Source organism: Muscardinus avellanarius (genome assembly GCF_963383645.1).
Source record: "Muscardinus avellanarius genome assembly, chromosome: 9".
NCBI classification, from domain to species: Eukaryota; Metazoa; Chordata; class Mammalia; order Rodentia; family Gliridae; genus Muscardinus; species Muscardinus avellanarius.
In genome coordinates, this window is record NC_137795.1 from 100590673 (window position 1) to 100607498 (window position 16826).

The window sequence follows — 16826 nt, forward strand, 5'->3', positions numbered from 1 at the left end:
TGTTTTGACTAGGCCCTTTCTGAGTTGAGTCTCTTAGATCTAATGGATAGGCATATGCTTTTTTAATTTTTTATTTTTTATTGGTGGTACTGGGATTCCTGGAAACCCTTCTACCTCCGGTCTACACTCCCAGACACCTATTTTTTATATTTTTATTTGGAAACAGGGTCTCTTAAGCCAGCGCGGCTGGCTTTGAACCTGTGCAATCCTCCTGTCTCCGCCTCCAAAGCACGGGGATTACAAGCGTGTGCCACCATGCCCGGCTTTAGGCATATGCTTTTAAGCGGTAATACAATGAGACAGTTAAGAAGACAGAAAAATGAGCCAGGTGTGGTGGCACACGCTTGTAATCCCAGCATTTGGGAGGCAGAGACAGGAGGATCGCGGCTCATGGACAGCCTCAGCTACTTAGTGAGGCCTTTTGCAACTCCGTGAGACCCTGTTTCAAAATAAAGAATAAAAAATAGGGCTGGGGCTGTAGCTTGGAGGTTGAATGCCCCTGGGTTCCATCTACAGTACCGCAAAAAATATATATTAAAGAAAAAGAGAAAAATGAGAGGAAGCCTGGAAATCTGTTTTTTTTTTTTTTAATTTCTTTGCCACCGGCTTCCCCTTATACAATGAGAATAAAGGAATCAGAGAAGAAGTGTAGTCCAGGTGGAAAGAAGTGAAGGAAGGAGAAGAGGCAGGTGGTGAGAAGATGACAGTGATGAGGCCAGATGGGGAAAGTTGAGAAGACTGGAATGGAAGTGGTGAGGAGGACTGCGCACAGGAAGGAAAAGAGGAGAGGGCGAGGGAAGACGAGCAATGGCATGCTGCCTGAGTGCCTGCCGTAATTATATTTTCTTTTCTTTCTTCCTCTGCTAACCTAGAAAATCTCTAGGAGAAGATGACCGTGTTCTTTAAAACACTTCGAAATCATTGGAAGAAAACTACAGCTGGACTGTGCCTGCTGACGTGGGGAGGCCACTGGCTCTATGGAAAACACTGGTAAATATCAACGGGCCCACCCACCTGCTCTCCCAAGCCTCAGACCAGCCCAAGAGGGCCTGAGGCTGAAATGTTGCTCAGCAATTCTTGTCTCTATAAAACATGGCGATATTAAAAAAGAAAAAAGCCAAACAACTTCTTCAAATCAAAAAGCAAAGATGAAAGCTTCTTATCGTAACCAGTTGTATGTAATTGAAACTCTGTGGGGCTATTAGCACGTGTGCTTTCATGAGTATAGATTATCCTCATGAGATGGAGAGGAAGTTATTTTTATTCATTTTGTTTCTGGTTGAAGAAATTGGAGCCAATCCTGGAGAGAGTGAATTCCTCTCCCAAATTTGTAGTAGACAGGAACTGGAGCTCATGTACCTCTTGGGACTTTATTCCTTCCGTTTCTAGTGGGGTCTCTTGATCTGTCATCACTCCAGTTCTGGACACTTACTGACGCTGCCACTATCATCCCTTGGGACTGTCTTCATCCAATCCATTAGCATGGGTCAATTAAATGAGACAAAGACTTTTCAGCTCTTGTTTGAATAAGAAATTCAGTACCGTCTTGGATTTTGTTAGCCTTTAGGTATGGAGGGAGAAGGAAGTACCAGAGCTCCTCTTCTGGTTTAATATAGTAATATAATTTAAATAAATGGGGACATTTAAGTATAAAAGTCATAAAAACTGTTAAGACAGCCAATAAATTGCAGTCTTTTGGGGACCGAGTGTGATATCTAAAGTATGTAGCAACCCTGAAATCCCAGTGTCTTAAATAACTGCTGTGTTAAACAGAAAACGGAATGGCTATGCTTTGCTTTGCAAGTCTCCACAGTGCAAAGATTCATACTGTTATTTTTTTCTGAACATTCTGAATTTACCACTATAAGAAATAACTTTATGATGCAGCATGGTATCTGCTTTTTTTTGCAGCTGTGTAAGTGGGAACATACGTCCGTTTTCTAAGTATTCTCAAGGCTAAACACTAGAATTGCATTAGCTGGCATCTAAAGAAAAGAGCAGACCTAAGAAGCTTACCATTTATAATATTAGAAAAGGTAAGGGCAGCATAGATATTTAAACAAATAGAACATAAGGCATGTGATATTTGGCTTCTCCTTCCTTTTCTAAGTACCCGAGGGTCCTTAAGGAGAGGCTCCTGCCTCCTTTGCAGGAGCCCAGCACTAGGACAGGTTCAGCTTGATCAGGGACCTTCCCACACCATGGGGGCTATGCTGCTTCCATGAGTACATGAAGATTTGGGAGCTATGTCGCTTCTCCAGGACCTTCCCACACCCTGGGGACTATGCTGCTTCCACGAGTACATGAAGATTTGGGAGCTATGTCGCTTGTTCAGGCTGCCTTCAGAGGTACTAGAATAATTTCTTGCCCTTGTAGTCTTGAGACTTCAAAGAAGTTCCATTAGATCCTAGCATCAACACAGGCCTCATTCTAAATTGGTTCTGCAACACCGTGAAGTCCAAATATGGTAGGAATCTGGAGGCTCAGTTTGCTCCATTGTAGCCCTTGACATTCGAGGTTACCACCCCAAATGCAAACTCCATTGTCCTCATGCTTTTCTTTTTCTCAAACTTTGCTTCTACCTGCTTTGGTACTATTTAGCTCCTTTTATTTTTAAATTGTTGTGAAAAAATACATAACATAAAATTTACCACTGGTCAGTAGCTTTAAGTACATTCACGTTGCTGTGCAGCAGATCTCTAGAATTTTTTTCTTTTGCAAAACCAATGCTTTGTACACATTGAATGACAACTCTCCATTTCACGCTCCCCTGGCTCCTGGCAACCACCATTCTGCCGTGTGTTTATATGAGTTTGATTACTTTAGATCTCTTGTGTACAAGTAGTCACAGAGTATTTGGGTTTTGTCTGTGACTGGCCTTTTTCACTTAGCAAGATGCCTTTATGGTTCATTCATGTTATGTGTGGCAGGATTTCCTTATTTTTTGAAGCTGGAATAAGATTCCACTGTATGTGTGTACCATATTTTCTTTATCCATGCATCTGTCAGTGGACAGCTGGTCTCTTGGCTATTGTGAATCATGTTGCAATGAAAATGGGTGCACAGAGAGCTCTTTGAGACCCTGCTTTCAGTTCTTGTAGATACATACCCAGAAGTGGGTACAAGAACTACAAGTGGTAGTTCTATTTTTAGTTTTTTTTTTGGGAACCTTCATATTGTGTGCCATGGTAGCTGCATTTATTGAGAATCCCACTAGGTGAAAAAGGGTTCTAATTTCTCCCTATATCACTAACGTGTGTGTTTTTTTAAATTTTTTATGTGTGGTATTGGGATTGAACCTAGGCTCATTTGTTTTTATTTGTAATGGAGGAGCATTCCCAGAATTCTGCCCTCAGCCCTCTTCTCACATCATGTCCTCTTTCTGCAGGAACTCATCCACTCATACTCTCTTTGGTTACTAACTCTAAATAGCTGCATCCTGGATTTTTGTCTCCATAAAGATCTCTTCTGAGCCCCAGACCTGAACATACATTCAACTGCTTTCTTGTCGACTTGGGTGTTCCACAGGTGGCTCAACTTCAACAGACTGGAAATAAAATGAAAAGCTTCCCTTCTTTTTCTTTTCAGTAATTCCCTTTTTTTTCTTCCCTTCTGTTTCTTTTCAGTAATCGGTACCACTAGCCTTCCATCTAATTTTCCAAATTAGGAGTTTGAACATCATCCCCTATTCCTCTGTTCTCATTCCCCACATTCACTTTATACATTTGAAGTGGTTTCACATCTGCAAAGTCTCTTAATGTTTTCACCTTCTTTCATCTCTCCTCAGGTCAGCCACACTCCCATCCTTTGCCTGCATCCCCAATACCTCCTGTTTACCGTGTACCTACTCTTGCCTGCCTCTGATCTATCAATACCATTGCCAGCGTTCTTTTACAAGTGCAGATTGCTGTTGCATTTAGAATCAAGTCCAGAACTCGGTGCCAACTGTCCGTGGCCTCATCTGCATACTTCTCTGAGCCTCCTACACTTTAGCGTATGAAACTCGCAGGTCTTCCACAGTGACCATTCTTTCTGGTTCAGGGTTCCTTAGAGGACCTTTGCACACGTCATTCCCTCCTGGAACACTCACTCCTTCCTCAGCAATTGTCATTTCTCCTGGTCTCCAATGTTATTTCCTCAAGGAAGTCTTCCTGCCCTCTGCAGTTGGGTTAGGCAGCTCCCCATGTTTTCCCCCTGGTGCTATGAACTCCTATCTAACACTCATTGCTTTTGAGATGTTTTCTGCTGTTTTTTCTCTTGTATTATGAGACTCTAAAGACAGGGTCCCTGTGTGTCTTGCTCAGCATTGCCCCAAAGGTGTAGCCCATAGATGGTACTTCCCACGCGTGTTATTTATAAGAGCAAGCACACAGAGAATGAAGGGACGAGGATGCAAAAGTGTCAACCTATTGACTGGCTGCCTTTTTTTTTTTTTTTTTTTTTTTTTGATGGTGGTGCTAGGGATTGAACCCAGAGGCAGTCTACCTCTGAGCTACACTCCGAGCCCTATTTTATTTTTTATTTGGAAATAGAAACTCACTTGCTGAGACTGGCTTTGAACCTGTGATCTTCCTTCTCAGACTACCAGGTACTGAGCTTATAGACATGTACCATTGTGCCTGGCTTAGATTGGCCACTTCTGAAGTCACAAACCCAGGCTGCTGAATCCTCCTAAAGGAAATAATGGACTAAATCTGTAGTCGGGTTACTCTTTCAAAGTCCACAAAATTTCTTTTGAAATATTTATGAATCTTCTGTTTCCTAATCTACCTTTTCCATACTCATTTTTAGACATCCATAACTCCCACTTCAAAGAGAAAATGAAAACCCCAGGGCATTTTTGCCCCAGCATGCACGTTTATGTCCTTCCTTTCCATCTCAGTGGATGAAGCTGCCCTCTTGCCGATGCCCAGCCCCTCCGCCTCTCACCTGCACCCCCTGCCCTCACCTCTCATCTGCGCCCCCTGCCCTCTCAGCGGCTGTCACTGCTTCCACTGTCTCCTGAGTGTCAGACTTTCTGCACCTTTCTCCCCTGACAGACTCCTTCCTGGCCTAAACATGTCTTCATTCCACTCTGTATTCTCATTCATTTACCATCCTATTCTCTCTCCTTCCCCTTATGCCATTTTTAACATGCACCTCACACGTGCAGTCTCAACTTTCATTTTAGAATAAGCTTTGTAACGTTTACTTTATAGTCTATCATTTGATCGAACTTCCTCTTGACACCAATGGCCTCCTAGTTGATAATTAAATGGGTACATATCAATCTGCATTTGCCACATTTGATTTTCTTCAGCCAGATCCTTTTTAGTTATGTTTTGGGTGTCTTCTTTTTCTGCTTGTTCCTTAAGTGCTGGTGCCCTGCATTTTCCATTCTCATTCCATGCCTCCTAGGTGACCACAATCACATGTTGTTTTCAGGTATGATTTGGGCCATCATGCTTTTTTAGCCCAGATCTTGCTTCTCTGGACAATCTGTATAAATGCAGTGGTGGGGGGGTGGGTTAGCAGGTTTAGGGAAAATTGAGTATTTTAATCTGTCCGTTTTTATTGCGGCCCTTTATATTTACCTTTTGACATCTGATATTTAGTTGTAAGCTTTATTCCATTGTCAATATACCTATAAATTTTCTTCTCAATTGGGAATTCTTCCCTCTTCTTTTTTCTCCCTTTTCCCAAGTTGCAAAGAAAAAACATCTATGCTTTCCCCCCCATGCATAATTTCCCCACAGCAGGTTGCAGTAGTTGACAGGAGCAGCAGGGACTGCTCTCAGCTCTGTAAGAGCGATTGAAGAGGAGGAAATGGCCTTGTTTGCTCAAAGTAAAGAGAATTTAAGTACTGCTCATTCCTCTTCAGCTGCTCTTACGGAGCTCTGCGTTCCCGGGGGAAGATTATGTTCCAGGTTGCTCAGTTCATCATGTCAGCAGTTTACCTGCGATAGTCTCTTACTCATTTCTGGTCCTTTTAGTAGCAAAGAATTTCTAATAAAAAGTAGCAGAAGGAAGGCAGGAGAAAGTAGAAAGAAGACTTGCTTCTGGAGTAGGGCAGAAGTGGCATATCCCAGCAGTGTGGCCCTGTGTTCTCCAAGCCTTTGATTTCTCATCTGTAGAATGGGGATGATGACAGTATCGCACTGGGTCATTAGAGGATTACATGGCGTAACTGTAAAGCTCTTGGCTTAGAGTCTGCTAGATATAGAAGTTGGATAAGTGTAAGTGTGAGAAAATTTGATAAAACAAAATTTCAGTACTTTGGGAATTAAAGTGCTGCTGGTGACTGGGAACTGAGTCACATGAGGTACAACCAATAGGGCAGGAAGACCAGGACCTGCCAAATGGTCTAAGGAGATCTGAGTCTTTAGTCCTTTAATTTTACCTTCCTTCCATGTGTAACAAGACCAGCTTGGGAAAATCTAATGGTAAAATTGATACAAATAACCACAGAAGAGGCTGGGCAGAAGCAGGTACACCAAGAAGCCATGTCGGAACCCTTATCTGTATGACTTGAGCTCAGATAGTTCTGTCTTCCTTGTGAACCTTGTCCTTACTTATCTTGGCGGTGGGCTCGTCACATAGTTTTGTGGTGAGACTTGGCGCCCCTTCCCAACCAAACCCCTTGGCTTCGCAGTTAGCAGCTTCTCCTCCTGCTCAGCTCTGGCGTCCAGTTCTCTGCTTATTCCTTTGACTCTCTGCTTTGAGCACCAATTCTGCCAACCACCTTGGCTTGTGACTCCTTCCTATTTATTTTGATGGTGCCTCTAGCCTCTCACGTTAGCCAGAATTCCTGGTCTGTCCTCCTGTAGGTTTTTACAGCTTGCAAACACCATACATTCCTTTACGTAAAGCTTGCAAAGCAAATGTAGCCATAGGCCTGAGCCCCTGTGTTGGTATGTTTTTAATTGTAGAGTCTCTTTTTCTTCTCCGAACATAGAAACATGAATCATGATTATTGTACATTGGCTTTTCTAAGCCTTGGTAGGACTACCTTTCAAGTTCTATAGTATAAAACAATTTCTTAGACGAGGTAAAAAGAAAATGGTCATGAGTTTGCCAAAGGGTTCTGTTCGGTGTCATTCAGTTTAATTGAGAATTTAGTAAAGATAATGATAATAATAGGCAGCAACCAGTGGCTGCCATGTGCCAAGTTGGATTCTAAGCACTTGGCATTTATTAACTCATTTTATCTTTCTAATAACTCTGCGAGATGGTTACTAATCTCATACTAAGCATGAGATTAATAGGTGTATGTGAGGAAGAAAGAGGAACAGCCAAATTAAGTAATTTGCCCAAGGTCACACAATTGTCAGCCACGACTCAAAACCAGGTAGTTTTGATCCTTATGTCTCAAAATGACTCAAAGTGACCACTGTGTTTTAGGTGCCATGAGAGTTAGGAGGATGGTAATCTGCGGTTGCCGGATGCCATAAGGTCCACATGGCGTGAGACGTATCTGTGCTTCAGTCTGGGACTCAGAGGCAGGGTATGGTTTTGAGTCTTGCCTTCACTCTCTGGACATGTGCCTCTGGGCAAGTTACTTAAGCTCACTGAACATCACTTTTGTTCACCTGTATAATGTGTCAGAACATTATCGTGACACTTAGATAATCACAGGTCCTGGCACAGATTGAAAATAGAAGCTATTTTTAAGATGGATGCCTAAGGCACTGTTTGCAACATCCTTTCTGAGGGATATAAAGAAAGTGTTAGGATGGCTAAGGATAAAAGGCTTAATATTTTAAAAATTATGATGGAAAATTTAAAAACAAAACCTAGAGAGAACAATATGATGAGTCCCTAGGTAACATCATCCAGCTAAAACAAATATCAACATTTCACTTGTTAAATAATTCTGTAAAAGGCTATTGATTTGGACCTGGCACTGGGCACAACAGACAAACCAATAGAGTTTAATCACAGTAGCCAGGCTTTGGTTGATTGGTCCTGAAGCCATTTAACTAAGTTGTAAGCAATCAACTAAGTGGTAACCAATTAAGGTTTTTTCTGTGCCTCACTTGTTTCTTAAATGCTCTCTGATCACCGTGTTGGTTGAAATTCTCAGAACTTTCTCTGGTTCTGGGAGCTACATGATTCATACATCTCTTGTGTATTGCTTTGCTCAGATAAACTGTACTAGAATTAATTTTTCAAAGAAGTTTTTCTTTTAACACACAAATCTTATTTCATCTAGGACTTATAGGTACTGGAGTATTTTAAAGTAAAATCCACATATTGTATCTTTTGTTTTTTTGCAGTACTGGGGATGGAGCCCAGAGGCATTCTACCTCCAAAGTAAATCCCCAGTCCTGTTTTATTCTTTATTTTGAAACAGGGTCTCACTAAGTTGCAGAAAGCCTCACAAGTTGCTGAGGCTGGCTGTGAACCTGTGATTTTTCTGCTCAGCCTCCCAAGTACTGGGATTACAAGCATGCACCACCATGCCTGGTTTATCATTTTAACCATAAACACTGTAATACTTTTTCTCCAGTAAGTAAGGACTTAAAAAAAATCACAGTGCCAGCTGGGCGTGGTCGCACACGCTTGTAATCCCCACGCTTGGGAGGCTGAAACAGGAGGATCGTGCAGGTTTGAAGCCAGCCTCAGCTGGCTTAAGAGACCCTGTTTCCAAATAAAATATAAAATAGGTCTGGGAGTGTAGCCCGGAGGTAGAAGGCCCCTGGGTTCCATCCCCAGTACCACACACATACACACACACACACACACACAAAAAAAAAAAAAAAAAAAAAAAAAATCACAGTGCCTTATCATGAACCTAACAACATTAAAATACTTTTGTCAGTAGTCTGTTTTTCCTATTGTTTGTTGTACAGTGAATTTTGTTTAAATCAGTATCAAAACAGTTTCAGGCTTTGCATTTAGTGCTTACCTTTGAATTCTCTTAAACTCTATGTGTGTTAGAAACCAGGTCTAGCCGGGTGTGGTGGCGCACGCTTGTAATCCCCACGCTTGGGAGGCTGAGACAGGGGGATCGCACAGGCTCGAAGCCAGCCTCAGCTACTTAGTGAGGCTCTCAGCAACTTAGTGAGACCCCATTTCCAAATTAAATATAAAAAATAGGTCTGGTAGTATAGCCCGGAGGTAGAAAGCCTCTGGGTTCCACCCCCAGTACCACAAAACAAACAAACAAACAAACAAACAAACAAACAAACCAGGTCTGCAATTTTTCATCCTCTACATTTGGTAGATCGCTCTGTATAGTGTTCATTGCCATGCTAGAGGCATATTCTGGAGCCTGAGGCAACGCACACATGCGCGTGTGTGCGCACACACAGAATGAATGATACTTATCCTGAACTGAAAATTGTGACATTGTACATCACAATCTTTTCACATTCCCTTTTATTTTGTGACAAACTGTATTACAATATCGATCTCCATTACTTTGGTGTTTGGCACATCCTGAATCTTCTCATACTGAGACTGAGGTCTCACTTGCCACCTTCTGGCCCCAGCCTTGGGTTCCTCTGTTCATCTAGCCTTCTTGTGTCCTGTCAGCTGGGGATTCCTTCCAGATTCAAGAGCTTTGCTACTGTCAGTGCAGCTGGGGTTCCACAGCATCAGCACCTGCTGCATGAGAATCTGCATTATAACCAGGCCTGCATGTAACTACAGTCTGAGAAGCTCTTATTGGGAGGCATAATTAGATTCTGGTGTGATTTATTTGGCATGAGTGCCCCTCAGGCATTTGGTGGGTTTCTTAAGCTATCACTTCAGGAGGTACACAGTGTGTGGTGTCCTGCTGCTGGTGATATCAAGATTAATCAATGGATTCAGATGTGATCAGCCCATTCATCCATGAGGAATTAGGAAGGGTCACTTCTGAGAGTTGGCTGGAGCAGAATGGGCTATAGAGCCTGACTGTGTGGATTTGAATCTCCGCTTTATACCTTCCAGGGATGAAGCCCTGGGTAAATCATTAGCCTCCCTGTGCTTTGACTCGGCATTTTCTGTCAGACTGGAGATGGCTGTAGTACCCACCTCTTTGGGTTGTTATGCAGATTTATTTTTTAGAACTGTGGTTGGCACAAAGAATGCTCTAAGATATAGCACTTGTATTCTTATTATTTTGGGTTTTCCATCCGCATCAGGGAAAACATCATAGCAAAGGTATCATTTGAGTAGGTTCTTGCATACCGAGTGGCACAATGTTCAGGTTGGATTAATTACTCAAGCATATGCAGAAAATGGAAATTCACAATATATGGAATTTGACCTGATTGTAGAGATCTATGTTTTCAGTAGGATGAGTGAAAGCCAAGAGGTAGAAGGCTTTAAATACAGGAAGTCTATAGTATTAGGAAACTGAAAATTTTAAGAGGAGGAGAATGTTATAAACAAAGTGGCATTCAAGAAGTTTAATCCAGCACTCCTGTGCAGGCACATTTGAGGGAGAAATGTCCGGAGGCTGAGAGGGCGTGTCCATAGTATTCAAAGGCAATAAGGGCCTGCGCCAGAGTGGTGGCTTTGGGAATGGAAAAATAAACGGGTGGAGATTGTGGTAGTGTGGATAGTATGTGAGCACGGCTGTTGAAGGTAGGTGGGCATCTGTCTGATTTGGGTTTTGCTGCGTATTAGCTATGGCTTTGTCAAGTTACTTCACCAACTTTAGCTCTGAGCCTCAGGTCCTTTTTGGCCTAATGGGAATAATTATATCTGCTTTGCAGGGTGTGAATGAGGGGATGTGTGTTAAGTGCTTGGTACTGTGCCTGGCTTATAAATTGGCCCTTGGTGTAGTTCAGTAGCAGAATGCTTGCCTAACATGACTTAGTTCAATCCCCAGCAAAGAAAAAAACAGCTATCCTTTATCATTGCTAGGAGTTTGACTGTTTTGATGAAGGAGAGAGGAGAAGAACATGGGAAAAAAATTTTTTTTTTTGGCTTTAAGACTAGGATAATTGGTGATATACAGAAAGAGGAAAGTCACCAGGGAGAACCAGTTTGAGGAGGAGTTATTCTGTTTTGTTTTAGATATACTGAGTTTGAGACCCTGACAAGATATCCAGGGGGAATGTGCCTGATGCTGGGTGTAAATTATGCATGAGCCACACTTGACTAGACTCATTTTTCTTTTGGTGCAGATTATGGTTTCGGGGATGTCTTGTGCTTTGTTTTTCAGTATCTCTGGCGTTTCTGACCAGGCAAATGTTTTACCAGGACATTGTTTGGCTTGGCCCCTGACTGCGGCCAGGGGTCTGGGCCTGTCCGCCTCAGTGACAGCTGATGGCAGGAGGCCCATTCCCTCTTGTGGCTTTTACTCATTTTAGATTTTGTTGAAATTTTGAAAAAGCTATTTGTTTTGCTTTTTAGTCATTTCAGAGTTATTTTTTCTCTGTGCACAGGCTGATGCTGAAATTGGGGTATTAATGGTGCTATTTAAAGAAGCTCATTTATGGGCAATTAAGTAATATGCCTGTCAGCCCAGATTCGATAGGGAATAAAGGAACTTTTTAAAGTATGATGAAGTTTAATTATATTCTCTTTCCTTTCAATGCCATTGTTGGGTTATTTGGATATAAAAGCCAGATTTATTCTTTTTAAAAATCTGTTATTTATCTTTCTCCTATATGTGTACTGGGAGGGTGCTGAGATAGAAAGGCAGAGGTATATTTAAGTTACATTTTATTGATTTCACACAAGTTTGGGGAATTTTTATATCAGTGGTTTTAGCTGTTTTAGGCACTGGAGAGAATAATCGTAGCTGATGCTAAAACTAGCCTCTTTCGGTAGCACCAACATCTCAGATAGTTCATGTTATAGAACAACGGTATCCACTAACTTTGGTGTTTACAGGTCAGAAGCTGTCAGGATATATCATGAATCATGGAGCCCAAAGTGAATACTCTTTCACTCAGGGTATTTGTTGAGAACTTGTTAGGCTGGAGGGAGATAGGAAAACACTCTCTCATCTTTTGCTTTCTTGAATAGCTTCATAATCTTCATAATGTTTCCTTGAATAGATTTATGCTTTTTGTCTTCTTTTATTTCTATGTAAATAGACTCAAGTACCTATTATATAACTGAGACTCGATAATCATTTGCATATAATGGTATATGCAAATGTATAATAGCCAATGAACTGGAAGAACTAGTATTTCGGTTGCATAGTGAAGTTAATGTTACACGGCATATGGAAGAAAAGTATCTGGCTCGGAATGTTTAAATTGCACTGTTGGTGAAAATGAATGGATAGAATAAAAGAGAAAACAGGAAAAGTGAATGAGCCATGAAGGAACGTTAGCAGAGTGCTCATGAGAACTAAGTAGGAGTAGAAATCACTGAAAAAATGGCTGGTGTGGCAGCTCGAAGGAGGATGCCCTTTTAGCACAGCCAAACCCTCCCCTGATGGTGACACAGTCCAGACCTCAGTCTAAACTCAACTGCTCGTCAGACAGAACTCTTTTCTAGAGTCTACAACTTGTACTCCTGTGAATATGAGGACAGTGGGTAGGAAGAGAAGTTGATATTTTGTGGGAAGCTAAGGCTAGCCTAAGAAAATAAAGGTAAAATAATTCCATGTACTAAGAGGAGAAAATGAGTTTGGGAGGCAAAGGCTTCTTCCACCTCCATTGCTCATGGTCAACAGGACTAAACTGCAGAACCATCTCTCTGGCTTATGAGAAGTTCTACAGAGCAGGCCAAGATGACTGGATGGGTTAGGTGAGAGGAGCCCTCTGAGGATGATGCCATCTTTCATTAAGTAATTTCCTGTCCTCAATTGGAGGGGGAACAAATCGTTTGGAGAAAGCCTGGGAAATTAGAAAGTGCTTGAAGTATTCACAAGTAATAGCTTGTTCCACATAAGTATAGACCACAGTGGCTGGGATCTGATAATAAGAGTGGAAAAAGGTGGTTTTATGTTCTCTTATTTCAGAGTGAAAAAGAATAGACAGCAAACCAGAGTTTCACTGGCCTTTAGATGTTGTGATAGCTGAGGCCTTCCCATCAAGGGGAGAGGTCCAGTCTTTATCTAATAAATGTTTCTGAATTAATTGATAGGGTTAGATTTAGTTGGCCTTTTTCCTAAGTCTACTTGGCAGGAAAAAAGTATAACTCTGTAGTAATGAAGCATAAATGAAGCAACTGTCAGTGTGGCATCTGCCTATGCATATGATGAAATAGTGCACAGTCTCCTGCACTTTTGTCACTGGGGATGCCTGTAGAGGACAGAAAACAAGCAGAGTGCTGAGGGAAACAAGGCCAGGTTGAGAGTCAGGATAACTTAAGTTCTAGTGCTAAGCCTTCTAGTATCTTCTAGGAAAGCCTGAAATTTTCTGTAAATATTGAGGAATGAGGAATCCATGTTTAACAGTAGGAAAAATTCCCATGTCTGGGGTGAACCACAAATCTTAAGTATTAAATGGGGTTAAAACATATTTTGACCAAGACTTGCTGGGAGGATTGACTCTGCCGGGGCATGGGAAAGCGAATTCCATGTGTGTCGGTTCACCGTTCCCTGGTATAACTGTTTTATTAATTTCAATGCTAACTATGAACTTGACTTCCTTCTTTCCTAAGTGCCGCCTTCTTCTGTCCTTCATCTCACCCTTCTGTTAACAAATACATGCTTGGAAAATGCTCTTGTCTTGCTGTATGTTATTATTATTAAAAATGTTGCCCCTTGCATAGTTAAGTCCCTACCTAAAGAAATCCTTCAGAGGCACCATTTGACCTCAGAGTTCCTGAACCCAAGTGTGGATGAGTCTAGAAGGCAGCACCATACCCTTGCTTGTTACATTTGATGGTAGAATTTGTTTTTTTGTTTGCTAAGCTTTTCACTACCAGCCACATGAATGATGGATTTTAATGCCAGCCATCACCTGTATAGCTCCTTATTTTCTCTTTTTTGCACTCCAAAGGGGCATTGAAATGAAGATACCTCTTAATATATCTTTATCAATAGAATTTCTGATCCTTTATGCTTTCATGAATTCAGGGGAACTTTTTTATGGTCTTGTACATGGGAAAGTTAAGAAGACATAAATTTCTTTGGCAGCAGGTAGCCTATTATAGGGAGGCCCTGAAAATAAGAAGAGATAAAATTCTTTGGGTAAATGGAAAGACTAGGGCAGACTGCCCTGAAATTCTTTTAAAAAATAATTAACACTTTCATTATTCCCTTGATATTCTAACCTATCACACTGACTATTTTCTCCTATGGAAATGGATATTCTTTAGGACGGAAAGGTCAAGTGCTATCTCTTGACAGATTGATTTCCTCCTGCCGGGTCAAATGTTTTTCTTGGGGGCAGGGACGGTCACTGTTTTCCTGGGCATAGAAGGTGTTTTCCTTACTGCAGCAGTCACTACCTGTTTGGGTGGGGAGTCGGGGGAAGGAGGGAGGGGTTGCGATGGACATGGAGTGTGCAAAAGCTCTTCCCCTCTGCACTCACCTAAGATTGTTTTCCACTTTCTTCCATTTCTACTCCATCCTGGCTGCTCCTTGAAAAACCAGTGGGCACAGCCACAGGCAATGTGATGATTAATTATTTTAGGAAGCTTAGACAAGTTAAAGTGGCCATTATAAACATCTACACTTGAAATTTATTTTTTGTAAAGCAAAAACTATCTGCACCCAGGGAGAAGCTGATGGTAGGAATTGGTGTGCACTTTGCCTCTAGACTATGGTAGGAAATATCCTTTTTGGGAAATAGGATGGATCAATGTGATTTTCCTCTCCATGTAAAGTTGCTATTGAAATAACAACTTATCTTATTTTTCAGTCCTAAGGTAATAAATAAAACATTTATGGCTTGGAATAAATTGAGAGCACCCCATTACCTGTAGTTGCAGGCATGTTCATATTCTTTTAGAACCTTAGGCAGTGACATCAGCAGACTTCTTTCATTTTCTAATCCAGAGGCTTCTAATTTCTTTCTGTCAAAGAACTGGCATTTCAGTACTGAGCAGATCTTTAGGGACCCTTTTTGATATGACTACATTTTGTAGTGCCTCTTGTAAATTATGTTTAACTTCAGTTCCCAGGAGGCAGCTTGGTGTGTGAGAAGAGCAAGGGCTTAGAATTTACAGTTACTGTTTTTGTTTCGTAGCAGGGTCATTGGTTCACATCCATATTCTTGACCCATTAGCGATCTGGAGTTTTCTGATGACTAGATGCAGAGTTCATAAGCCACTGGAACAGTTCTTGTGCTTCCTAGAGTACCAAAAGGAACTTCCTACTTAGCCTTTGCCTAATACCACACAGATGAGGATTCAGCCCTCCTCACAGCAGGACATGCGTGGAGAGTGCATCCATTACCAGGGCTCTTTTTTTTTTCTTTCCCTTTTATATTGGGATGTCAGTTAAGGAGCCAATAAATCTCTACCCCTGGGAAACTAGCCTAGTACCTCCTCAGTGTAATTCCCTCAAGGGTTTGCCACCTGGCATTTCATTAGGTAAAGAATGCTATTTTTTCACAGGCCCATGAACTGAACCTAAGAGACCTCAGGAAGAGGGGGAATGCATCCAGGTGTGACAGGTGAAGCGGGATGGTCCATCCTGGGCCTGGTATCCGAGCCACAGGGGCTTCTAAAGGTTCCCTCCAAGGCCTCTTTCTCACCAGAAACTCCAGCAAAACATTGTTGTCATATGCATACATGTGCCCCGAGATCTTGATCTGATATGGTTTCCATGACAGTTTTGGGTTTTCATCCACTTCCTTTTGCCCTTCAGTGGGATCCACAGTCCACCTGACCTGTTAGTTCAACAATGCCAGACACTCCAACAAAGAATAACCTTCAGTTTTTCTTCCAGGACAAAGTAGGCCTGTCTGAGTGCAGTGAGTCAATCTTTCCTGTTCAAACATTTGCCACTTACTTATTAACAAGTATTTATTGAGTACCAACTATAAGAGCCTGTGTGGTGGGCTGTGGAAGAGAAAATGGTAAATTATCCATGACTTTAAGTTTATAATCCAGAAAGGAAGACAGCAGTTTTGTGTGTAGTGAGGTAATGATCATATTGAATTTGGCCTTTTCCGTCTTTTTAAAGGGAGGAACAAAATGATCAAATCACTGGAGATGTAAAGTCTATGGTGTCTTTTAGGTTTGGCATGGCACGCATATTGTCAGTAGTAGAAGCAAAATGAAGGGAGTTATGGGAGATAAAGAAAATTTCTATTTCTGGTTTTATTATTTTAATATTAAATATTATTTAAATGTAATAAATTTTATTATCTGATTTTTGTCTTTGACTTTCAATGAAATACAGTGTCAATCTGAGATTCCACCGAGGTTTATTTGAGAGTCTTTTGGTATTCTCTGTCAACTATCTCAGTGATAAGGGCAGCTCTTCTCACTCTCAGCCCTTCTGTTACCATTGACTTGACTGCTCCTTGGCACTCGAGGCCTGTATCTCCCATGGTCCCCTAGACACCCCCCTTAGCCTTTCGCCACTATCTCAAGTGGACAAAGCCAGCACTAAACTCAGTCTTCTTCCCTTCTACACCTGTAGCTCTTCATTCCTCCTGAGTGTCTCTGCTTGCTACAGATTGCCCCAGGCCGAGTGTGGACACCATCCCCGACTCCTCCTTTTCCTTTAATTCCCACAGCACCATATCCAGCCCACCCTGAATATCTGCTCAGCCTGCCCTCTTCCTTCAGTCCTCGCTACACTCCTAGTCATCATCACTGACCTGTGTTATTGAGGGAGCCTCTCTGGTCTCCCTGGATTAAGTCTTACATCTGACCAGTGCTGTCTTCATGCTCCAACCAGAATCCCTCTAAAAGGTCAATCTCATCACATCAGTCCTCTTATCAAAACCCTTTGATTCACCGGGTAATCCCTGCGCTTGGGAGGCTGAGACAGG

At 41.8% G+C, this 16826-nt stretch overlaps 1 protein-coding gene across 1 annotated transcript in view; it reads left to right on the top strand.

The window, feature by feature from the left end:
• Positions 1-889: 889 nt before the first annotated feature.
• Positions 890-16826, top strand: part of AGK (acylglycerol kinase) — a gene marked incomplete at both ends in the record, with an annotated part of 67254 nt that continues 51317 nt past the window's right edge. The window contains one exon of the mRNA XM_080702023.1: positions 890-990. Coding sequence (XP_080558149.1) covers positions 890-990 — 101 coding nt within the window. The remainder of the gene's footprint in view (positions 991-16826) is intronic.